General features: G+C 41.3%; 1 protein-coding gene across 1 annotated transcript; it reads right to left on the bottom strand.

Moving 5' to 3' along the window:
• Positions 1–18,065: 18,065 nt before the first annotated feature.
• On the bottom strand, positions 18,066–20,085 carry LOC113032253 (chemokine-like receptor 1). Its single transcript, XM_026185050.1, has 2 exons — positions 20,059–20,085; positions 18,066–19,958 (listed from the first exon to the last, which is right to left on the bottom strand). The coding sequence occupies exons 1-2, from the start codon at positions 20,066–20,068 to the stop codon at positions 18,883–18,885; spliced, it is 1,086 nt and encodes a 361-aa protein (XP_026040835.1). The 5' UTR covers positions 20,069–20,085; the 3' UTR covers positions 18,066–18,882.
• Between the last annotated feature and the right edge of the window lie 5,598 nt (positions 20,086–25,683).

Here is a 25,683-nt window from a genome sequence, read left to right as displayed (position 1 = left end):
TGGATAATATGTAATTCCTTCCTCCATGGCCTGTTTCTTGGTGAATGTTTCTCAGAATCAAAGTAGAAACATGATGACTTTTAGGGAGAATCACTTGATGCTTAACATCGGCTGGTAGTGCAGACTCATGCAACCTACCGCCAACCCTTAAAACTCCATCCTGGACAAAAGGATCCAGCTTCACAATGTGACTGCTCCTTTTAAGCTTGTCACCCTTTTGAAGACTTGCAATTTCTTCTGCGAAGCTTTGATTTTGACAAAACTTAACAATCTCAGTTTCTCCCTTTGCAACATCTGCAGTGGTAAGTGAAGATCCCTTAATACATGTTTTGAACTGCTGCATTTGACCTGCAACCCTTTCAGATTTCCTTTTACTGCTGTCACAGCCACTTGCTTGTGACGTGAGAAGCTTCCGATGCGCACTTAACCTGCCAAGCAGCTGCTTGAACGTAAGTATCCAGGAAACTGCCTTTTTTAGACGGTACCAGTCTGAATAGTGAGAGATCAGTTTGTTCACTGGATTTTCATGTAATTTTGTAACATCCACACTCATCACCTCTTTGACTTCGACATCATTTTTTGGTATTTCTTTGATGTCCGGTGGAATTGGCCAGTTTTTCTTATCTTTTGTCAAAAACTCTGGCCCAGCAATCCAGTTTGAACACTTCATGAATGTCTCTGTGTTCATTCCTCTTGAAGTGTGGTCAGCAGGGTTTAATTCAGAGTTTACATACATCCACTGACTTGGTTTTGTGTTGTCTCTAATAAGTGACACTCTATTTGCTACAAATGTCTTAAATCTGATGTTCTCGCTGGAAATGTACTTCAAAACAGTGCTACTGTCAGACCAAAACACAGATTCTTCTTGTGGCATTTGCAGCTCCTTTCTCATGAGCTTGTCCATTTTTACAGCAACTGCAGCTGCTGTCAACTCCAGACGTGGAATTGTTATCTGCTTCAGAGGAGACACTCTGGACTTGCCCATAATGAATGAGCAGTGAGTTTCTCTTTTCTGGTTTGTGATACGGAGGTAAGTAACGACTCCGTAACCTCTCTCACTGGCATCAGCAAAGTGGTGCAATTGTGTAGATATGACCACTCCAAATCCAGCAGGTTTCAAACACCTGTTGACGGTAAAGCCATGAAGTTTTGAAAGCTCTGAATGCCAAACTTGTGACCTTTGAGCCAGTTCAGCTGGGATTTCCTCATCCCATGAAATCTTCCTGCCACATAGCTCTCGCAGGATGATTTTTGCTGTCAGAATGACAGGAGTCAAAAAGCCCAATGGGTCATATATTGCACTTACAAATGAGAGGATGCCTCGCCTAGTCTTTGGCACAGATTTTTCAGTTATCCTGATCTTGAATACATCTGCCTCTGTGCACCAGTTCACTCCTAGGACTCTTTCATCTGGTAGTGCATTATGTCTCAAATCCAAATCTTTCATCTCTTTTGCTCTTTCCTTTTCAGGAATGGAAGCAAGGACAACTCTGCTGTTGCTCATCCACTTTGTTAAGTGAAATCCTCCACTCTCACACAATGCAGTCAGGTCCCTGACCATAGTACATGCCTCTGTTTCATCTGAAACTGACAGAAGACAATCATCTACATAAAAATTGTTCAGAACAGCATTAACTGCTGCTAGTGGCATTTTTTCTTTAGCATCTTCTGCTGCCTTTTTTAGTGCATAGTTTGCACAGCTTGGGGAGGATGTTGCCCCAAACAAGTGCACCATCATTTTGTATTCTTGCAGAGGTTCATTCAAGTTCCCATTTGGCCACCAGAGAAAACGCAAAAGATCACTGTCCTCTGGAGGTACTCGCACCTGGTGATACATAGCTTCTATGTCTGACATCAAGGCAATGTGATCCCACCTAAACCTTGTTAGTACCCCAATCAGTGTGTTCGTTAGGTCTGGCCCTTGCAAGAGTTCTTCGTTCAGTGATTTCCCTTGAAAGGATGCTGCACAGTCAAAAACTACACGGAGTTTTCTTTTCTGAGGGTGGTACACCCCATGGTGTGGTATGTACCAAACTCTCTCATTTTCAGGGGTAGTCTTTGTGTTTGGTACCTGAACTGCGTAGCCTTTATTCAGCAAGTCAGACATGAAGCTCTTATACTCCTTGTGAAACTCTGTGTTTCTGATTAATTTTCTTTTCAGATTCTCTGCCCTCTGCATTACTGCACTGCGGTTGTTTGGCATTTTGACAGCTTTGTTTCTCAAAGGAAGACCTATGCTATAATGACCATTAATCCTTTCAGCTGTGCCATTGACAGAATCCATAAACATGATGTCTTCTCGTGACATTTCCTGTTTTTCCTCAGAAGCTTTCTCTGGAAAATCATAGTTGAGCTGTTGCATCAAAAGATTCTCAACATTAGTGACAGAGATGCGATTTACTGAAACACTCAGCTCTCTGTCAGAAGGAGTAGAGCAAGAATCTCTCTTGAGAGGGCCATTGATAACCCAACCCAGGACTGTTCGAACAGCATATGGACCGTTATCGTTACTATGAATAATCTCCCATGGTTCCATAGCCTTGTGCACATCACATCCTATCAAAAGTCCAATGTCTGCGTCTGAATGTGGGAACTTGATTTGCTGAAGATGTGGCCACCTTTTTAAGTCATCCTGTGTAGGGATGTTCTCTCTAGACACTGGAATGTCTGCATGAGTGTAAATGTCAGGAAGATCTATATAGGTGTTCTCATTTAAACCACACACTTCTAATCCTGACAGGTGGTAACTTGTCACCATCTTTTCTTGTCCCATTGTGCGAAGCATGAATTTTGTCTTCTTACCTTCTACACCCAGTTGTCTCATCAGTTTTTCTGAACAAAACGTGGCTTGGCTCCCATTGTCCATGAATGCATAAGTCTCAATCAACTTATTGCCTTTCTTCAACTTAACCCACACAGGAACGATCGATAACACATGAATGCCTTTTCCGGCCCCCGTGGCTCCACAAATTCTGCCTGAAGTGTGTGTTTCATCACTTGTTGTGGGAATGTCTGAGACATTTCTCTGGATGCAATCGTCTGCCTTACTGTCCTCCTCCTTTGTCCAATGAAGCATACTTGGATGTCTCTTAGAGCAGTACTCACACAATGATCTTTTCTTACAGTCCTTACTCAGATGACCTTGTGTCAGACATGCAAAGCACAGACCCTTTGCTTTAAGGAACTCTAGTCTTTCTTTGTAAGGCTGGTTTCTGACCTTTTGACATTCTGCCAGTGTATGGAGTTTTTCACAGTATATGCATGGTTTCTGGAAGGCATTGCTAGTGTGACAAGAAGCACTTTTATTAATTTCAGGTGACCTTTCATTTGCAGCTTGTGTTACACTTGTAGCAAATGTGCTTCCCCTTTGCCTGGATGATCTAGTCATTCTCACATTTGCAGATGACTTTGCTTTGTCTTCAGCATCCTTAATGTCACCATACAAAGGATCTGCAGCTATTTTTGCTTGTCTGTTTATGAATCTAACCAGATCTGAGAACTTTGCTCTCCTTCCACTTGTTTCTTGAATGTCAAAAGCAGAGACTCTCCACATTTCTCTCATTTTGTATGGCAGTTTAGAGACAATAACTCTGAGGTTCGTGGGGATCTCCATCTCTTGCAGTTGACTGATGTCTTGCATTGCATTGTTACAACCAGTGAGAAACAGTGAATAGCTATGAAGAGCCTTTGCATCATCTGTTTTGATTTGTGGCCAATTGAATGCTCTGTTCATGTAGGCAGTTGCAATTCTCAGTTCATTACCATAATGACAAAACAGCAACTTCCTTGCCTCACTGTAGCCTTGTTGAGGATTCATGTGCTGACAACTTCTTACCAAATCTCTGGGCTCACCTCTGGTGAACTGTTCAAGGTAATATAACCTGTCACTGTCACTGTCAGTTTTGTCATGAATTGTATGGTCAAAGGCTCTTGTAAATGGTATGAACTCAAGTGGATCACCACTAAAAATGGGAATGTCTCTTTGAGGCAAATGTGACAGTCTATGTTGTTTGACTAACATCTCAGTGATATCACTTTGTTTCAACATGACTTCACATAGATTCATTGGAATAACACTGGCATCAGTTTGGTGCAAGTCATCTTCTTGTTTTACACTGTGACTGTTTACCTTTGAATGCCCATCATGTTCACCTTGTACCTTTGGCTCTTGGAAGCTGAAGTGCTTAACAGCCGATTCACACTGTTCCACATCATTTTTACAGCTGTCATATTCACAGTCCTCTAACACTTTTATTTTGGCTGTAGAAGCAGCAATAGCTGTCTCGATCTCAAGCTGTTCTCTTCTTGCTTTTAACTTACATTCTTCAATGTCCAAGGCTTGTCTCTGTTTCAAGGATGCGGCTCATGCGAGCAGAGCAGCGCGCTCTGCTTCTTCTTTCTGCCGTACAGATGATACCGAAGAAGCTCTGGACGATCTTGATGAGCGGCTACTGACTGAGCTTCTTCCAACGCTGGTACCTGATTTCTTTGCAATTAGTCTAGCAGTCACTGACACGCTGTCATCTGGGCTCACGTCGTCTTGATGCTGATGTCTTGTTACGATGATCCATTTCTCAACTTCAGTCATAAACGCACTGAACTGCTCCTTTTTTGGATTGAACCAGAGCATCTGGTCCACATTCCTTTCATCTTCTGGCAACAGTGACAGTACATCATCATTTGCCCGTAAGAATTCTTCATGCAGCTTTGAAAAGTTACTTAAATGTTCATCAACAATGTCAAGGCTTTCATTCTCTTTCATCAGTCCACTAATTTTATTCATTTTTGAAGTTAATTGTGACAGCTTGGACCTTCTTGCGTTTATGTGCCTGCCGAGCTGTTCTTCCAAACCTCTTTCGGTGTACTTTTGCGCCCTCTTGTGGCTAGTCCCGCTACTGCAGCTCTGTGCCCTGGGCCTGCAACCTTGCGGGTCTTTATCTGCCATCTCTGCCCCTTTTACACAACTTCTTATTCAACAAGTGTTCATGAAACAAAATGGTCTATGACACAAAGCTGAGGCTTTCGTAGTTAGTGTCATCTTCTTAAGACCAAAAACACTGTCACTGACTTATTTGTAAGAAGTTGAGAATCGCAATTGTTCAGTTTTAACACGACTTGTAGCTTAGCAGCATATCATAGTCCAAAACTTTATCCATGAAAGCTTATTTCTTCTTTTCTTAGATTCTTCATGCATACAGCTCTGTGCACTTAACTGACTTGCTGTATCAAACTTTGCACGATCTCATAGCGATGCAGTCGTCTTGCTCGGGAGCATGATGGTTTTACTTAATGTAGTGGCTATCTTTGTTTCTTCTTGGAGTTCTCTATTTCTCTTATATCTAAAATAAGAGTCTGGATGGACAAGAGGCTGTTTTACGCGTCGGTTTGTGCAACAACGACGGTAAAACCATCGTGTCGCTCCGCCATTCACTTACTTTATTTCTCACAAAACTTTCACAACAAAAGCACCATATCCTTTTCAGGCTTTTCAAAATAAAACATGTAATAACTATAAATGGCGCTAACACAATCTATTTGTGTATGATTGTCAGTCCAAAGAGGGAGAGAGGAAAGAGGAGAACATGAGGAGAAAGTACAAGATCAGGAAGAACAAGGTAAGAAAACAGACAGGGAGTACTAACAGGTGTGGAGATACAGAAATTATTTTACTGCAACAATATAACCTGCATTATTAACATTGCATTAATAATATACCTTACAGCATTGATATTGCATTAAAACCTTTCTGTCATCGTTGTATTTTTACTCAGTTGTATATAGTATTTGTATTTGTATTCTATTTTTATCTTATTGTATATTTATTTTATTTTATTCTACTGTATATAGTATTTTATTTTATTCTATTCTGTACAGTTGTGTACTGTATTTATTCTTATTGTATTCTAATTTTTGCCTCATAACTTTTGCACTGTCCACTTCCTGCTGTGACAAAACAAATTTCCCACGTGTGGGACTAATAAAGGTTATCTTATCTTATCTTAAAGATGTTTATGAAACTTACTGCTATTAACCTTTTTCTTACAGGTGCAGCCCTAGTCAGTTTATACACACATTGCATGTCTGTGCTTTATTCAGAGTTGATGCTCAGTCTCAGTCTATTGAAGGTTTCAAGCTTCGATAAGCGCGATGTCTCAGTCGATATATTGTGGGTGACTTGGAGCATAGAAGGATAGACACATACACGCTTACAAACACATATAATCCAAAAACCTGCCAGACCAAAGGCCTGAAACTCATTTAGCTTCTGACTGCATTTTAGTCTACTTGGTAACAGATGACAGAAGACCCGTCAAGAAGAGGACAAGCCCTCAGGGACCATGTAGGCTTGAAATTTATTGCCATGTATGGAAGGTGTTATAGAAAAGGGAACTTTGGTGTCTGTTTTTAGCCATTTAAGATGTACCATTTACTGCAAATCGATGTATCTGATCTGTAATCGAAGCGAGAAGGGGCGTGAACCCTGATGTTATAAAACACTTCCACGTGTATTCTTAGCAGGAGACGTTTTGCTGGTGTGGTGCTGTATACTTCTCCTCCTGTGTGTGTTTAATAAACTCCTTGTCTGATTGCACTCTCCTGGGCCTCTGTTGGTTTGTTCTGTTGCTCAACATTTTCGAATTCGGGACACAGGCAAAACAGAAACTGTTAAACTAATTTTACTCGTACAATCTGGAAGTTGTGTTCTCCCTATATTAAAGCTGCTGTACAGAATCTGCAAAACAAACTGGGTTGTCAGCCCTGGCACTGCATTACCATATTGAGCTTTAGTCAGAGGAAGTCACGGTTGCCAAAAACTTTTTGAAGCTCAAGAATGAGGCTGGTGCCATCCCAGATATGTTAACATTGTACAATCTTCTGGATAATCAGATCGTCCCCACACTGAAAACTGTTATTCAGGTTGCCCTAACAAACCCAGCTAGCAGCTGTAGCTGTGAAAGGTCTTTTAGTGTCTTGAGTCAGCTCCATACCTGGCTGAGAAGGACCATGGGTCAAAGCAAACTCCAGCACCTGGCTGTGATGTCAGTTGAGAAATGCTTGAGAAACTTGACCACCAAAATGTGATAGACAGATTTACCAACCTCAAGGTGAGGCGACATAGGATAAAAGAAAAGAACAAATCTGCAGAGCCATAGTAGTATCTGCAGTAAAGATCTTTTCATACATTGTATACATTGTACCAGAGGCCAAGGTGTCTCAATTTTTCTAATTTTGTAATAATATTTTGTACATTTCAAGGACTCATCTATTTTTGGAGTGTATTTTTATGTATCTGTATTATATTATACATACACATTAAAAGTGAATCTCTGTCCAAAAAATGCACTGAAGTTTACTTTTTACTCACTGTGAGCATCATTCATTATTTTCCCGCAGTAATTAATGTTAGGATGTGTATTTTTTAAAATTCAAATCCATTCTTCTTTGGCAGCATTTAAATAACCTTTATCAGATTTGATGGTTTTGTTACAAACTTTTCAAAAAAGTGTTTTGCTTTTCTTTCACAAATGTGGGGATTCAATTGTGTTAAAATGTACAAAACAGTGATGTCATGTTTTGTGACGAGGACCCAGGGACAGAGAGACTTGATGAATTTAAGAATCTCATGATTTAACAAAGAAATTTGCAGACTTGCACAGAGAGGGTACAATTATGATGACTGATAATGGAGATGAAGACAACAGACGATGAGGACAGGGAGGAACAGGGGTTTAAATACACCAAGGAGACAGTCAGAGGGAACTCGGGACAACTGGAGACATTTAAGGATGCAGGGACTGACAGAGACGGGGAAGAAGTCTCATTATGACGACTAAAGTTTACCTTGCCTGGCTGGGCAGCTCTCTGGGTGCTCAGCACCCCCAAAACTCTGATCCTAGAATCATCCCTCGTGTCTATGTACATTTTCTTTTCCTGGAAAGTGCCCACTTCCACACCTTCTCAGAGACTCTTTGTCAGTCTCTGACTTAGAAGATATACATGAAAAACAACAAATCAACACTAATTGCTTACCAGTTAACTTTCTTTAGAGGCTTCGTCAGCAGCACACGGTGAGGCTGCTACAATGAAATGTCAATACAAACAGAAACATCTGATAAATATCAATGCTGTATGGAAGTACTCATGGATGAAGAGGTGGGAAATATATAATCATGTTTTTTCCTTTGTTAGGAGCAAACAATGAACAGAGGGAGACTCAGACAATACATAGTCACAAGATAATGAGGGGAAAAGAAACACCTGGGGAACAGAGGCAAAGCTCGATGACTAAAACAAGGGACAGAATACAAACAACTTAAACTAGTACATAACCCAGAATCACTGAAACTAGGAATACTATTTTAAGTTTATAAACACTAAACATGGAGTGAAAAATGAGAATATCAAGAACAAAGGGATAACCACTAGTGATGGGTCGTTCGCGAACGAAATGGCTCTTAGAGCCGGTTCTTTGACGTGAACGACGCGAGCCGGCTCCTTATCGCGAGCCGTCACGTGTTTTTTTTTTTGTGGTTTTTTTTTTCTTTTGCTCAGCCTCTCCTCTCGCACTTTTTTTCCGCTGCACTCTGCAAGCGAGCCTTGTGCTTTACGCTGGGCAGAGGGGGGGAGGGGCGGTAGTTACACTCAGTAGCACAGGAACAGAGCCAGAGAGAGAGAAAGAGAGGCAGGGACAACAACATTAGAAAGGTATAGTAATCATCCACAACTATTTTCGGTTGCAGATGATAAAGGATTCAGAAAGTTTATTCATGCAGGCCCATATGACAGAGAATATGCATGTTCTTTTTGTTTTCATATTATAATTTATATTTAATTGTGTTGTGGTTTGCAGTGTTTTGTGTTGTTTTCACTTTAAATTTGTAAAAGAAAAAAGCTGAAAATTTAAATAGTTAAAACTTGAAATGTGAATAGTTGATTTTTATATTATGTGATTTATTTATTACATTTTATGTGGAGTGAATAAATAAAAGTATATTTACGGTGGCCCCTAGAGACAAAGCACATACAAACTTCAAATCACGTATGAACTCTGAAGCATGTACAAACTCCAAAACACGTAAAAACTCCAAAACACGTAAAAACTCCAAAAGACGTAAAAACACGTACAAACTCCGAAGCACGTAAAAACTCAGAAGCATATAAAAACTCAGAAGCACATAAAAACTCAAAACACGTACAAAAGACAACAGAAGTGCTCCAGGATGCTGGGCGCAGTGTTGAGCCTTTGTTATCTTGTGGCTACACAAGCCAGCAAGTACCAACGACCGGATTTGGTGTGTGGTAGTAACAGGTAAATGAACTTTTTTTTAAATTATTTGAATATATATGAGTGCCTGTGTATAAATACACAAACAATGCACACATGCTTTCAATTGTGTAATTTAAGTGATCTAGTAGCTCTGCTTTGGAAGTTCAGTTCATGCTAGAAATGTGTTTTGGAGTTTGTACGCGTTTTGTCTCTAGGGGCCACCACTTTTTTTACGTTAGTAATTCCTTTTGTGCATAATTTTATATTATTGTTAATAATAAATTAATTAAAGCAACAAAACAACCTGAAGAGCCGGTTCGGAGCCGAAAGAGCCGGCTCTTTTTAGTGAGCCGAACCGAAAGAGCCGGATCTGTAAAAAGAGCCGGAAATCCCATCACTAATAACCACAGAGAAATTACAACTAACTTGATACAAAGGGATATAATATACAACACAAAAATGGCAACAGACCAGACACGGGAATATAAAGAAACAAACGAGGAAATGATGAAATCAGACGAAACTCAAAACACTGGACCCAAAGACCATAATAAAAACCAGCTTAGTAATTTGTATCATTGTTACATCTGCCATTTTGTGCAAGCTAAGGCTCATGGTTAACTTAAGGCTTAAGATGGCTTAAGCAAACAAAAACATATGTTTATGGTTTTAAAAAAAATTACACTGATGGTGTATATAAGTGTCAAAAATGCATTAAGTTGAAGGTAGCACGGGCTTGCTGAGAACATAAAAGAAAAGAGATCAAGCCTAGCAGCCCCTGATCTGAATTGGTTCTGAATTGTAGGGCCGATCATATCAAGACAGGAGAGTTACTAAAATGACATAGAGATCAATGATTTGCAGCCTTGTTACATTCTGATTAGGAAAGTTCTCATTGAAAAATGTTACCAGTTTTAATGGTACCTTCAGAAATAACCATCTCCCTCTGGGTCGTGCAGATTTTTTATTTTTTTTTATTTTGTAAAACCGGGTAACCTGTTTTCTGTTGCATGTAATCAGAGGACTACCTGTTAGGGGGGGAAGTTGGGGAGGGGCGGTAGTTACTCGCAGTAGCACAGGAAGAGAGCGGGAGGGAAAGACAAAGAATGAGAGCTGGGGACAACAACGTCACATTAGAAAGGTATAGTAATCATGCACAACTATTTTCAGTTGCCGATGATAGAGGATTCAGAAAGTTTACTCATGCAGGCCCATATGACAGAGAATGTGCATCTTCTTTTTGTTTTGCACGTTTTAATTTATATTTAATTGTGTTGTGGTTTGCAGTGTTTTGTGTTGTTTCACTTTAAATTTGTTTAAAAAGAAAACGCTGAAAATTTAAATACTTAAAAGTTGAAATGTAAATAGTTGGTCTTTGTATTATATGATTTATTTATTACATTTTATGTGGAGTGAATAAACAAAAGTATATTTACGGTGGCCCCTAGAGACAAAGCATGTACAAACTCCAAAACACGTACAAACTTCGAAGCATGTGAAACCTCCAAAACACGTAGAAACTCCAAAACACGACAGAAGTGCTCAAGGATGCTAGGGACTGAAGGATACAAAAAAAACAACAACAGCAATAGAATAATATTAAACACAAAGTGAACCCGTCTTCCTTCATTAAATAGGTTCTTTTAGATGTTAAGGAGGAATTGACTTAACCAGGCTGGCGGAGAATGAAGACAACCGGACACCTGCGGCAGATGGGGAATCAGTGAACTTTTATTGAGACAGAGACAACCTCTCAACACAGCTCACATCAGGAGATTCCGAAGATTTGCTGTGAGGATGGGTATATATTCTCTAAAACTTACAGGAGGGGGTTGTGAGGAAAGTGCTGCATTAGCAGAAAAACAACTCCATAAAAGGAAATCGGCCTTGGGTGTTCTAGTCTCTTCGCTTGCAGATATCTTGCACCTGCAGGATGAGGCGATCGCTTCTTATCGCTCTCAAGGCCAAAGTCGTGAGCACATTTTTATTACACAGTTGCACAGTAACTTTAAAGCTGAACAATATTTAAAGCTGAATAATGTTTGATCAGATTATATTTTCTTCAGGACAGTGTTGAGCTTTTGCTACCTAGTGGCTAGTGATGGGTCGTTCGCGAACGAAATGGCTCTTAGAGCCGGTTCTTTGACGTGAACGACGCGAGCCGGCTCCTTATCGCGAGCCGTCACGTGTTTTTTTTTTTGTGTTTTTTTTTTTTCTTTTGCTCAGCCTCTCCTCTCGCACTTTTTTTCCGCTGCACTCTGCAAGCGAGCCTTGTGCTTTACGCTGGGCAGAGGGGGGGAGGGGCGGTAGTTACACTCAGTAGCACAGGAACAGAGCCAGAGAGAGAGAAAGAGAGGCAGGGACAACAACATTAGAAAGGTATAGTAATCATCCACAACTATTTTCGGTTGCAGATGATAAAGGATTCAGAAAGTTTATTCAAGCAGGCCCATATGACAGAGAATATGCATGTTCTTTTTGTTTTCATATTATAATTTATATTTAATTGTGTTGTGGTTTGCAGTGTTTTGTGTTGTTTTCACTTTAAATTTGTAAAAGAAAAAAGCTGAAAATTTAAATAGTTAAAACTTGAAATGTGAATAGTTGATTTTTATATTATGTGATTTATTTATTACATTTTATGTGGAGTGAATAAATAAAAGTATATTTACGGTGGCCCCTAGAGACAAAGCACATACAAACTTCAAATCACGTACGAACTCTGAAGCATGTACAAACTCCAAAACACGTAAAAACTCCAAAACACGTAAAAACTCCAAAAGACGTAAAAACACGTACAAACTCCGAAGCACGTAAAAACTCAGAAGCATATAAAAACTCAGAAGCACATAAAAACTCAAAACACGTACAAAAGACAACAGAAGTGCTCCAGGATGCTGGGCGCAGTGTTGAGCCTTTGTTATCTTGTGGCTACACAAGCCAGCAAGTACCAACGACCGGATTTGGTGTGTGGTAGTAACAGGTAAATGAACTTTTTTTTAAATTATTTGAATATATATGAGTGCCTGTGTATAAATACACAAACAATGCACACATGCTTTCAATTGTGTAATTTAAGTGATCTAGTAGCTCTGCTTTGGAAGTTCAGTTCATGCTAGAAATGTGTTTTGGAGTTTGTACGCGTTTTGTCTCTAGGGGCCACCACTTTTTTTACGTTAGTAATTCCTTTTGTGCATAATTTTATATTATTGTTAATAATAAATTAATTAAAGCAACAAAACAACCTGAAGAGCCGGTTCGGAGCCGAAAGAGCCGGCTCTTTTTAGTGAGCCGAACCGAAAGAGCCGGATCTGTAAAAAGAGCCGGAAATCCCATCACTAGTCCCTGCCTCTCTTTCTCTCTCTCTGGCTCTGTTCCTGTGCTACTGAGTGTAACTACCGCCCCTCCCCCCCTCTGCCCAGCGTAAAGCACAAGGCTCGCTTGCAGAGTGCAGCGGAAAAAAAGTGCGAGAGGAGAGGCTGAGCGAAAGAAAAAAAAAAACACAAAAAAAAAAACACGTGACGGCTCGCGATAAGGAGCCGGCTCGCGTCGTTCACGTCAAAGAACCGGCTCTAAGAGCCATTTCGTTCGCGAACGACCCATCACTATATTGCTGCCTCTGTTCGGTGGTGTCGAGCCAAACGGACTTTAACGTGTGTTTGAACGAGCTGACGGTTCACTCGTGAAGCTGAAAGAAAGATGCTTTAATCACAGGAGTCACACGTGTGTTCACTGTACCATCTGGAAACTCCTCTTGTTTCGTAATAACACAAACACTAAATCCTCCTTCTTTTGTGCTGTTTTGTAGCAGTGTGTACACCTGAGACTTTCACCTGTCTGTCTGTCCTGCACTCGCTCTCTGTTTCTTTCTCTCTGATTGTGTAATAAAAGTATGAACATGTGTTTATAAGTCACACTTGTGTTTGAATTCTGCAGCTTATCACACATTTGATTTCCATGTGTGACAACTGCAAATGTCCAGAGTGAGGACAGACTGAGGGACCCACTGCTGCACATCATCTGTGAGGCTTTGCACCCCTGATGATCCACCAGGACAAACTCAGCAGTGTGTGAGGAAGAGGAGGAGGAAGAGCCAGCAGCAGCTGACAGATGGAGAGAATAGACAGACTGTTCCCTGTTTGTGAAGGACTGCTAGAAAAGTTTAACATAACTAACTGTCTGTGCTGAATCAGTCTTATTAGGTAATGTTCAAATCATTTTATCATTCCAGTGTTTTCAGTGTGGGAGAAAGTACTCAGGGCCTTCAAGTTACACACTATGAAAGGCAGCAACAAGTTTAATATTCAGAAACCTAAAGTATGTATCAGCAGCAGAATGGACCTAAAAGTAAATGTTTGTTTCAGTTCTATGAAGCTTTGAGTATTTTGGATTAGTAGCACTGCTGTGTTTGTTGCATCATATTGCTGTAATTGTTTATATGCTTTATATATTCTGAGGTAAGTTGATCTATAGTGTTACATCATATTCTATAAGGATGTTATGTGTTTGTATACTTTCTGCCCAGTTTGACCCATTTAGCAGAAGCCAGCCTGTTTAAGGTTCTGATATCTATTCTGTATGACTTAAAGCAGTGATGACATGGTCTGATTTTCTCACCCAATAGTAGACTGATATTTAATACATCAGTCTACTCTTCATTCTATCAGAAACAGTTATCACAGCTCGTACATTTGCTTTTTACACATATATGTAAGCATTGAGCCAAATTTAGAAATGCCAACATACTGAAGGAACAACATTTGTCTCTTATATATGATACACCTATATATGCACTGTCAAAGATACTTGTCTTTGAGTGAAGATTTAAGGTGATAAGACATATAAATAACTGCAACTTGAATCTGTACTGAAGCTCAGTATTTGACACAGAGTTCATGTTCACTGCTGTAATAGCTAATAATGATTAATATAATAACTATAATATTGGCCATATTATATTTACATTACCAAAGTGATATGACTTTAGTCTCATGAACAACATGAGCTAATTGTTATTTACTAACTAATCTTGAAATAACTGTTCAGTACAGAAATGAAGCCCAAAAATCATGTTTTACTGTCCTGTGGTCTCAGCCTCAGATACTTATCAAATCACACAAAGCTCTTGTAGAAACAAACAAACAAACAAATGAACAAAATATGTTCTCCCTCATTTCTGTCAAACCAAGTTGTATGACACGTTTCCAGCGGTTAGTATCATGGTTGCTAGGCAACCTGGGAAGCGCGACGGAGACTAGACCGTCCCATACAGACAAACTTGCCGTTTATTTTGCAAATCGAGCTCAACACTGCCCCTAGCGTCCTGGAGCACTTCCGTTGTTTTTTGGAATTTGCATGTGTTTTTGAGTTTGTTCCCGTTCCTGTCAGCGGAGATCGCATTGACCACCGATGCTTCGGATGTAGCAGTGGGCGCCGTGTTGGAACAACACGTCTCCAGCATCTGGCAGCCCCTTGCCTTTTTCAGTAGCACGCTCCGTGATACGGAGCGCAAGTACAGTGTTTTTGACAGAGAGTTACTGGCTCTGCATCTCGCGACGCAACATTTTCGATTTTTCCTCGAGGGCCACAATTTTACCGCATATGTTGACCATAAGCCTCTGACTTTTGCCATGTCCAAGGTTTCTGATCCTTGAAGCGCGTGCCAGCAGTGGTAGTTTTTGGCAATATCAAAGTTTACCATGGACATTCGGCACGTGGCTGATAAATCCAACCAGGTCGCTGATTGCCTGTCCTGCGCGCTGATCTCGCCAGTGTATGTCGGTGTTGACTACGCCGCCATGGTTGCAGACCAGAGTGCCGACCGGGACGTCCTCGCCCTTCGGTCCTCGCAGACTGTCCCCATGCTGGAAGACATGCCAGTGTGGGATGGTGGTCCGCGTTTGCTGTGCGATGTGTCTACAGGTCGCCTGCACCCCATTGTTCCTCTTTTGTGGCGCTGTCGTGTTTTCGACTCCATACATGCTCTCTCTCACCCGGGTGTCCGCGCTTTGGTCAAGCTGGTCAGTGACAAGTTTGTTTGGCTGGGCCTGCGGAAAGCGGTAAAGAGTTGGGCTGCTACATGCGTTCCATGCCAATGCTCGAAGGTCCACAGGCACACTCAGGCGCCCCTGAAACCTTTCCGCATTCCTGGTAGGCGTTTCGAACATGTGCACTCCGATTTGGTCGGACTGCTCCCATAGTCGCAGGGTTTCACACACCTTTTGACTGTGGTGGATTGCACCACCAGGTGGCCGGAGGTGGTTCCCCTGGCTTTCACAACAGCTGAGGTGGTGGCCAGAGCGTTCGTGTCCATGTGGGTTTCTTGTTTTGGTCCCCCCGCTGACATTACCTCGGACAGAGGCCCTCAGTTCATGTTGGAACTTTGCTCCGCCATGGCTGACGGCCCGGGGGTCAAGGTCCATGGCATGGTATACCACCTGCAGGCTAACGGGATGTGCGAGCGGTTTCACCGGTCGCTCAAGGTCGCACTCCATGCTTCCTTAACGAGTGGTAACTGGGTCGACCGTCTGCCTTGGGTTTTGTTGGGGTTGTGCAGCACGGTTAAGGAGGACCTCGGGGTTTCTCCCGCTGAACTGGTCCTTGGGCAACCCCTCCGCGTCCCCGGGGAATTTTTGCCTGAGAGCCCCCACCCATGTTTTGATGTCTCGGTGCTGGCTCTCCGCCCCCCTGGAGCCCCCTTTTCTGTCCCTGGTCTCGTGCACCAATGCCTACCAGATGTTTTTGTTGGAATCTTCTCCTTTTGTTTTTGTTTGGCATGACGCCCATCAACCCCCTTTGCGTTTGCTTTATGACGGCCTGTTTCGGGTTATTGCACCAGGTCCCAATTATTTTGTTTTGGATTTTGGGGGCTGGCAGGAGGTAGTTTCAGTGTTCAGCCTGCACACGTTCTGCAGGATGCTCCTGTGGTGCTGGCCTGGGCCCCCCGCCGCGGCCGCCCACCTGCTGCCGGAACATTGGACTCTGACCCTCCTTCTTAGATTGCTCCGTGCCCGCTGGCACTTGTGTAGCCGGCGGAGGGTTTGGCCTGTCTTTCCCGGCCTGGTGAACCCACAGCCAGTTCTTGGACTTCCTGTTTCAGCCATTCTGGACGATTAAGCCCCGGGTCCTGGACTAGTGGACTGTTGTTTGGGTGTTTGGAGGGGGCATGTGTGACAACCCACTAGAGGGTTCCACTCACACCCAAGCTGGGAGGAAGGGTTCTGCTGTGTTTGGGCACAATATGCTCAGTTCATGTTTGGAGGTGAATAAAGTTGGAGTGTAAAACTAGAGCTCCTGTGTCGTGTGTCACATGCCTCCATAGTAACAATAGAAAGCCCAGGATGTCCCCTTGATCATAGCAGGACTTGTAAAGATTAGATAATTGGTGCTTGGTGTAGTGGTCTCAGACTCAGACAGAGGACAAAGTCTAATTGTTGGTTTTAGATGGAGATAATGTACTAAATCTCACGTTTTACTGGACTTTTGACTTTTTTGTCAAGGTCAATTAAGATCAAACTTCTATTCTTTTCTTTTACTCCGCTACAAACTTTGTAAAGTAGGCTATGTTTAAAAAGAACAAAACAAAAACAAATATTTAAAAATTACAGCACTATTTCCTTAAAAGTAAATGCTGGCCAGAGAGTGAACTGCGTTGGTGGAAGGGTGTGTTCTTGAAGTGCTTCTTGTATTTCTCTTCCAAGGAATCTGACTTTCTTGTAATGTTTTGCAGTTGATCAAGGGATCTTGAGCAATAGTTCTTCAGCCTTCCTGAAGGTTTTCCTTTTGACATCAGCTGCTTTTTCATTCACTTTCAGTTCAGTCCTTGTAGCTGATCATTTTCAGAGGATTTTTTAAAGCCATTTAACACTGACATATGAGTAAGATAGTAAGATAGTAAGTAAGATATGATAAGTATAAAAATGCATCTAGCTCAAGGAATGAATGAGTGTTGTGTCAACACATAACAGACAACTTAGCAACGGACTCATTTTAAATTGTTCCTTTCAGTTTGCAATTTGTTATTAGCAGACTCACAAAAACATAATTTGTTTTCATTTCTTTTGTTGGCTCTGTGAAAAAATGTCAATGATGACACAGTTTGACATTCATAAAATTGCATTTTTTTGTGCTTAAAAAATGAGGAACCGGAAAAGAAGTAGCAGGCCTACAGACTATTTGCAGTCAAATAGTGTAGTACTCTCTTTCAGTACTACAAAAAGTATCTGAAAGTCATGTCCTTAAGAGTTAGGAGAAAAAACAAGCATTTAATTGACACAAAACATTAGACATGCATCTGGCCCTTCAGCTGATCCATCTACTGCTCATGATGAAGGCTCATCAAGGTGGCTGTCAAGAAGCCACTTTTAAGGTAGGGAAACAGGGAAAAATAGCTGAGGAATGCTGAATTACACAAGGACTGGACTGAAAGATCCATCAAAAGCCACACCTCATTAAAACCACTGAAGAACTGTGCATTGCATTGTCACAGGAATGTGTGTATGATTGATGTGAGTGATTTATAACATATATAAAATGTTTTTACACTCCTTCTTCTTACTTCCTTTTATACTGCTAGAATTGCAGCTAGTAGAAGAAAGGACACAAATGATGAAGACCAGTTCAGAAATGTATGTTAAGTGCAGTGTAGTGTAGGCAAAGTGATAAATATATCAGTATAATATATAGCAATATATTGTATAATTTTACAGTTCTGCAGAATCTACTGGATATAAATCATAGAAAGTTTTGATGATGCTGACTTGGCAAATAACCTTGCTTACCTCTGGAAATCCTTAGTGAAAACCAAACATTACTGATATTTACTATGGCTTTTACAGTTCAATATCTTTCCTCATGAAAGGCAAACTTTTAGCAACTTTTTTAGTAAGAACATTTAGAGTGAATAGTGTAATTACTACTGCTCTGATATTGAGTCCCAGAGTGAGAAAGGCCTGAACAGTATATGCGTGCAGCAAGATACCTAGAACTAGCTGAGTGAATCTGTGGTTCATTTCCTGCACTTCATAGTTATTTACATAGTGTGTTCCAAGTCAAATATAGAACACTGTGACATCCTGTTAGATCAGCGGTGAAGCAGTGTGTATGTCAGGTTTGTCATGAAGACAGACAAAAGCATTTAATCGGCATGTTTTTATTCACAGGTTAAAAATACATAGAGACCAATAAATGTTGCGTCTCTGACAGTGTAATAGATGCAGATACTAATAAACATGGTTTAACAAGCTCGAAGATGAAAAAGTTATGTACACAAATAGAAATCTTACCAAATGTAATCTTGAAAACCCTTAAAAAACACATTTCATGTAACATTGGTTGTTTTAATCAGTAAATCAATAATCACAACTTTAAGCTGAAGCAAAGCCACAAAGGGTTTCTGTTACTGTGACTAATCAGAAAAGTCGTAACATTTCTTTCTTACACTTGGAGGGAGCACAGCGAGATACTCCCTGCAACAGTAAGAACAATTTATAACAAAGTAACAATTTAACACACACTTTTTAATATCTATGCATGACTGCACTGTGTCAGTCAATTTGACACGAACAATTAAAAAAGATTTTTTTTTTCAGTTGAAATTACCTGATGTTGAAATCTTATTCAGTGCTCGGTGTCTCCTGAGTGACGATCACTTTGCTTTCTGTGAAGGATTTCAAATCAGCCGTGTCAGTCCTCTTTGAAGTTGCAGCAGCTTCTGACTTTTGGGCAGTATTTGAAAAGGTTGACATGGAGCGAGTGGACAAGAACGACATGTGGTCCTCTGCCAGAGCACTCTCAAGTACAAAACATACGGACTGCCGAAGCTTCTTCATGAATTCTTCACACATGAAAACATAAAGGATGGGGTTCAGGCAGCTGTTCAGAAAAGCCAGACTCAAAGTCAGAGAACCCATGATTCTAACAATGTTCCTGAGGTCTGGGTTAGTCACAGCCTTTATTTCTATAAAACTGCAAACATGGAAGGGCAACCAACAGATGAAGAATGCAAAAATGATGGAGAAAATGATTCGGCGAGATCTGCGTCTCCTTGTTCTTGACATGCGCATTGCACGTATGCCTATGGCCACATAAGACACAAATATGACCAGGAATGGGATCACAAAGCCCATAAGAAAGCGAAAAATGTGGAGACTCCATTTCTGTTCATGTGTCATAGAATAACCACAGGAATGTGCCCCATTGTATTCCACAACAGTGCGAAAAGTGGCATAAGGAGTGCTGCAGATCGCAGCAGTCACCCAGATACCAACACATATGAGCCGAGCTTTGCAGACTGTGCGCTTGTTGTGTGCCCACACCACCACCCAGATGGACAAACAACGATCAGCACTCATAGCTGTCAGAGTAAAAATGCTGGCAAACATGTTGACTAAAGTGACAAAGTTGTTGAGCTTGCACATGAATTGTCCAAAAGGCCATCGGTGACTCTGAGAGAGAGAAATGATCGAGAAAATCAGGAAGGCCGTGAAGAGGAAGTCAGCTATGGCCAGGTTGAGAAACCAAACTGTCTCGACTGTTTTCTTCATTTTTAACCCCGTCACATAGATAACCAGAGCATTGCCCAAAGTTCCAACTATAAATATCACACAGTAGATGAGAATGGAGGCTGTTTGTATGTGTCTCAAAGCTGATTCCAGTCCATGTGATGGATTTGCAGCCGAACTAATGTTACCTAAAACAAAAATCACTTTATTCAGTTTATCAAAAGTTCATATTATCTTTTAGCTGACATAGTTTAAAAGAAATGCTAATGTATGTCGAAAGTTTCTCACCAGACCCCATGTTCCTTTTAGCTGAGAGAGTCGGTCTTTAATCTACACTCGTCTCTGTCTTTTACTGCTTTTATTTGCTGCCATTACTCCTCCCTCTCAGTTTATGCAAAAGAGAAGAGAAACATCTCAGAATATGCTCATGCAGCAGGAAAGGCTGAGTGATATATTTGCTGGATATTATTTAATATTTCCATGATTAAACTGAAAGGTTGAACAAATCTTGGAAGAGCAGTATTTATTTCACTAAGAGTGTTATCATATTTCACTGAGAAATTATTTGTAGTTACATATATTTTATTAATGTTTTCCTGGAAACATTGCTGGAAACACCTTTTAGAGGTGTGAAAAATTAAAAAAAATAAAAGAGGTGTGAAATTAGAGGTGTGAACGTGCGAAGTCTCTGACTGATCAACTTAAACAGTCATGTGTACTAACAAGTCAAGGCAGTGCAGTCAACTGCTGCTTTTCCCACTCTGACCCCCAGTTGGTGCACCTGACTCAGTAACAACAGACTTTGGTGTGCCTAGCAAGACATGCTAAGGTACTAGCTAAGATAACTATTGTTAAATGTCAAAGTCTGGCATTGGGCTCCAAGCCTCTGCCTGCCTTTGATGGTGGCCTATAGGCATTAAGCAAGTATAGGACAAAAGCACCAACAGGTCAATAATTAGATAAATAAATAAATACACAACATAGATCATCTTGTTAAATATGGACGGGTGACTCCTTAAAAGTGTTCACCTAAGCAAATACACATTTACCAAGAACTTTACACAGCATTATGACATCATTATTCTCTATGCATCTCAAGCTTCACCCAAGATAAATGCAAACAGCTTCATAGAAAGGTGGAAGTGAAACAGACAAGATGCATCAATGCTATTTCTCTAAAAGTATTCACTCACCCATCCAAATCATTGAATTTAGGTGTTTCGATCACTTTCATGTCAACAGTGTATATAATCAAGCAGGTAGCCATGCAGACTGCTTCAGCAAACATTTGTGAAAGAAAGTGTAGCTTTCAGGAGCTCAGGGAATTCCAGTGTGGTACCAGACTAGAATGCTACAAACTACTAACAAGTTCAGTCATGAAATTTCCTCATTACTAAACATTCCAGAGTCAGCTGTTTGTGGTATTATAATAAAGTTTAAGGGACAACAGCAACTCAGCCATAAAGTTGTAGGCAACGGAAAATCACACAGTGGGGTCAGTGTATGCTGAGGCAATTGGTGTGTAGAAGTCACTTTCTGCAGAATCAGTTGCTGCAGACGTTGAAACTTCACATGGGCTCCAGATGAGCTCAAAAACAGCACATAGAGAGCTCCATGGAATTTCCATGGCTGAGCAGCTACTTCCAGGCCTTAGATCACCGAGCACAATGGACAGCATTAGATGCAGTGCGGTAAAGTAGGCTGGCACTAGATTCTAAAGCAGTGAAGACTTGTGATAAGGTTTCTTAAAGGGACTCACACACAGGCCAGGTTTTCCTTAGGTGAAAGATAGTGCATTTATTTACAGTGAACACAACACCAAGTGAATATACACAATGTGCAGGGGAAAGGGGTCCGTGGGGAAACAGGTTGGGAAGAGGTGCTCCACACCTTCTGTACAAAACTCCAACTCCTTCTCCACTGCCACTCCTCTCGTAGTCCATAATCAGGTTCCAGAAAAGATCTACACACACAAAAGGTCCGGTTAGCAGGATAGTCACAACACGCACAGATACACAGGTTCAGATTTGCAGGTTTGACTGACGCCGATAGCTCAACGATTCAGCGAAGACTAGCGCAGATCCGCCATCTTAAATAGCAATCAGCTGGGATCAGCGACCGGTGTGGTGATGAGAGCAGGTGTGTGGGCCAGCAGCGGGAGCCCGTAATGAGCATCGCTGCGGCGAAAGACAGAGAGCGAGAGCGGGAGAGGAAGGAGGGAGAGAGTAAAAAACAGAAACAACTATGTTGCCTAATGGAGAGTCGACCAGCGAGGCACAAGGACCATGACAACTTGTTCTCTGGAGTGACCAATCACACCTCTCCATTTGGAAATTCCACTGACAAATCTGGGTTTGGTGGTTCCCAGGTAAATGCTACTTGTCTGATTGCATTGCAGCAAGTGTAAAGTTTGGTGTGAGCCAGGATTTCTCATCCTAATAAATCTGCTTCTGGAAGAATGGCCAAAACTTCCCATAAACACACTCCTAAACCTTGTGGATAGCTTTCCCTGAAGATTTGTAGGGTGGACCTGCTTCATATTAAACCTTATAGTTTGAAGAATGCGATGTCACTCGAGTTAGGGGTTTACAGAGAATACTTTTGGCAATGTAATGTATTAAAATCTTTCCGGCTTAACCCTCACCTTTCTGAATTCTGGCACCTTGTGACCAAAGTCCATAACGTCATGTGAACCTCTGCAGCACACTTGAAATATACTTTACAACATCAAATTCACTATCAACTTTAAACCTGAAAGAATAAATGTTTCACTTAACTATGAAACTACAATTCACTAGCTGGGCCCACGTCCTCATTTTAGGTTTGACAGCGTTTTAGTAGGTAAAGGTGAATGGCTTTGACATGAATTAAGCTGCAGTTTGGGGAAGGCCTCGAAGGGGACTGGCGATGTCTCCCGGGCCTGGCAGATCCCCATGTACTAAATAGAAGCGAAGAAGTTAAAGAATAGAGAACAAGGAGGGAGGGAGGGTGGGGCACGTAAACGAGAATGATCAGCTTGCAGAACTGGGGGAACCTATATAGATGACAGCCGGAAGGAGCGTGTTTGGAGGCATGGTCCTGCTCCTGAAATTCCGATACATAATCTCCAATAAACTGACAACATTGACAAACATTGATCCCTACTGCAACTCCCAGAAGTGTAACAATGACATCACAATTCTATTCCCCAGCACCTTCCTCTCCTACACGCTCTCTTACGGTGTGTTCACCCCGAACGCGATAGACGCGAACGAAAACGCCCCAAACGGCCCTAATTTGACGCGTGCACATTCGCACCTCAACGCGTGTCCAAGAAAAATCCATCGCGCCTCAAAATTGCATACTTTGACGCGCGTGAACCGGAAATGTGGGAGGGATGTGGGAGGAAGTTGTGCCAGACCGGTATCTTTGTCAGCTGTCGAGCTAGCGTTTGAAGAGAGAGTCTCCCTTCTCTATTTACTGTGGAGAGCAGAGCAGCAGCGTTAAGGACGTCCTCGCCGTACCTGGGTCCATCAGGTCCTCCAGACGTGTGAGCAGTTTGGTGAGTTTCAACACTTGCTCCAGGAGCTGCGCCTGGATGACGGCCGACTTCAGCGATATCGCCGTCTTCCCCTCGCCCAGTTTGAGGACCTGCTGTCCCGTGTTTGTCCAAGAATCGCCCGCCTAGACACCAACTACAGGCGCTCAATCCCACCTGCAGAGCGCCTGTCCGTCTGCCTGAGGTTAGTAAAAGTGTTTAATACGGTAATCCTTTATTGATACCTGTGCTAATATGCTAAACTATCGTTTATAGACTGCTAACATGGATGTGCTATGCTATCAATGAATGCCGTTGGTGTTTACTGATAGCAAACTGTGGTACGGAGACGACTGTTTATAATATTTCTAGTGATACTCGAAAGGTCTCATCAAGTCCTGATTTAATTCAATTTATGCTGTTATCAGTGTTTGCATTGATAGCATGGCTGTGGTGTCATACGTATGCTCTCGGTGTTTGCTGATATCAAACTGGTATTAGGACCACTGTAGGTTAATCTTTGTAGTGATACTCACTCCTTTTTTTATTTAGACCTGGTTTAATTCTGGGATAGTTGAATATTTGTATATAATCCCTGCAGCTGTCAGACTATAACAGGGGTCACCAGCCTTTATTAAAACAGAGTTATATAAAACTGAACAGTTTGGTTCATCTTTAGTTACATGGTTCTATCTTGATAAGATATGTCTTATCACAGATTAATTTTTCAAAAATATTAATGATTTAAGCAAGGAAAGGGTTACATGTCAACACACAACTCTTTATTTCTATTAATGTCTAACTTCATTCCTACCTGATTGACATGTTTAGGAATTATGCGTGATTGGCACACTGTAGTGGCAAAAGTTGCTACCAATCAAATTATGATATGTTAAAGTTAAACAAACAAAACACAACTGTTTTATCCTTGTAATTACAAAATGTTTTATGTAAGATTTAAGTTTTGTGATTTAAATCTGACATCACAAAAGTATTTTGGAATTTGAATAATGTATTTTGTAACTGCAGTACACATAATACAAATTTTCAACAATTTTGTCCATGTTCCTTGTCACCGGGGACTCCTTCACGACCAAGCATTCAGTTACAGAGTTGGTGTGTCCACGGTGAGCCAGATCATCCCCCAGGTAGCGACGGCCATCTGGGACTGTCTAGTGGACGACTTCATGGCTGTGCCTTCACCTGGAGACTGGCGGTCCATCACAGAGGGATTCCAGGAGCGCTGGAACTTTCCTCTCTGCTGTGGAGCTCTGGATGGGAAGCACGTCCAGACAAAGGCACCCATATATCATATAGGAGACACACACATTGATATACACTAAATATTCATTTCATTTCTTTTTTTGTGGTGCCCAAATTTATGCACCTGCTCGATTTTGTTTAAACAATTATTGCACACTTTCTGTAAATCCAGTAAACTTCTTTTCACTTTTCAAATATCACTGTGTGTCTCCTGTATGATATATTTAACTGACATTTTTTATTGTAACAACGAACGATTTATACAGGAAAATAATGTCTATTAACAAGGTTGCCCAAACTTTTGCATCCCACTGTATTGGTATATTCTGTCATTAGTATAATATGAAATAAATTCTACATGTGTCAAGTCGTGTGCCAACATTTGCTGTGTAGTAGAACTGAGACATTAGTCATTATAAAAATTTATTTGAAGTAATATTAAAATTCTCAAACAGAAAAACATTAAACATAAATATATAAAATATAAGAATTTACAGAGAGACAGGAATAAAAAGGACCAGCTGCTCTCCAGAGCAGGAACAAGGCTGAGGAGGAAATGCTCCATTGAAGACTGGTGTGGCCTCTTCAGGGACACCAGGATGGCCAGCTCCACCGCCGATGGACCGTCCTGGGACCCGTCCCTCATCTGCCTCAGAGCCGTCCTCCCCTGTGGGCCTGTAAAACAGCACAAAACACAAAGAAATGAGAAGGCTGCTACTAGATTTTAATTTCAACATTGAAAAAAACAAAACAAAAACAGGATATAATCAGATTGGTTGTAGATATTTAGTAAAGGTGATCACAAGGCAATCCCACCAACTAAAAAGGTATCAGTGCTTGCTCTACATACCTTTGGGTGCAGCAGCAGGAGCTCAGGGACTGGGCAGCCAGGAGAAGCAACAGGGGATGCTCTGCTGCAGAATCAGTTGGCTCTATCAATACAGTATTAAATGTTAACAGGTTGAATATAATCAGAGAAAGTATGTACAGTGGTCCCTCATTTATTGCAGCAGGGGTTCTCAGAATAACTAGCCCCTGGCCACGCACTTTATACACTGTTTTCCCCACACACATGAACATTGGTCACAGTTCTCACAATTGATTCTCAAAGTGTAAACCTTTGTAGATTGCAA

This window comes from Astatotilapia calliptera, chromosome 11, assembly GCF_900246225.1.
Source record: "Astatotilapia calliptera chromosome 11, fAstCal1.2, whole genome shotgun sequence".
Classification (NCBI taxonomy): domain Eukaryota; kingdom Metazoa; phylum Chordata; class Actinopteri; order Cichliformes; family Cichlidae; genus Astatotilapia; species Astatotilapia calliptera.
This window is presented reverse-complemented; position numbering and strand designations above follow the sequence as displayed.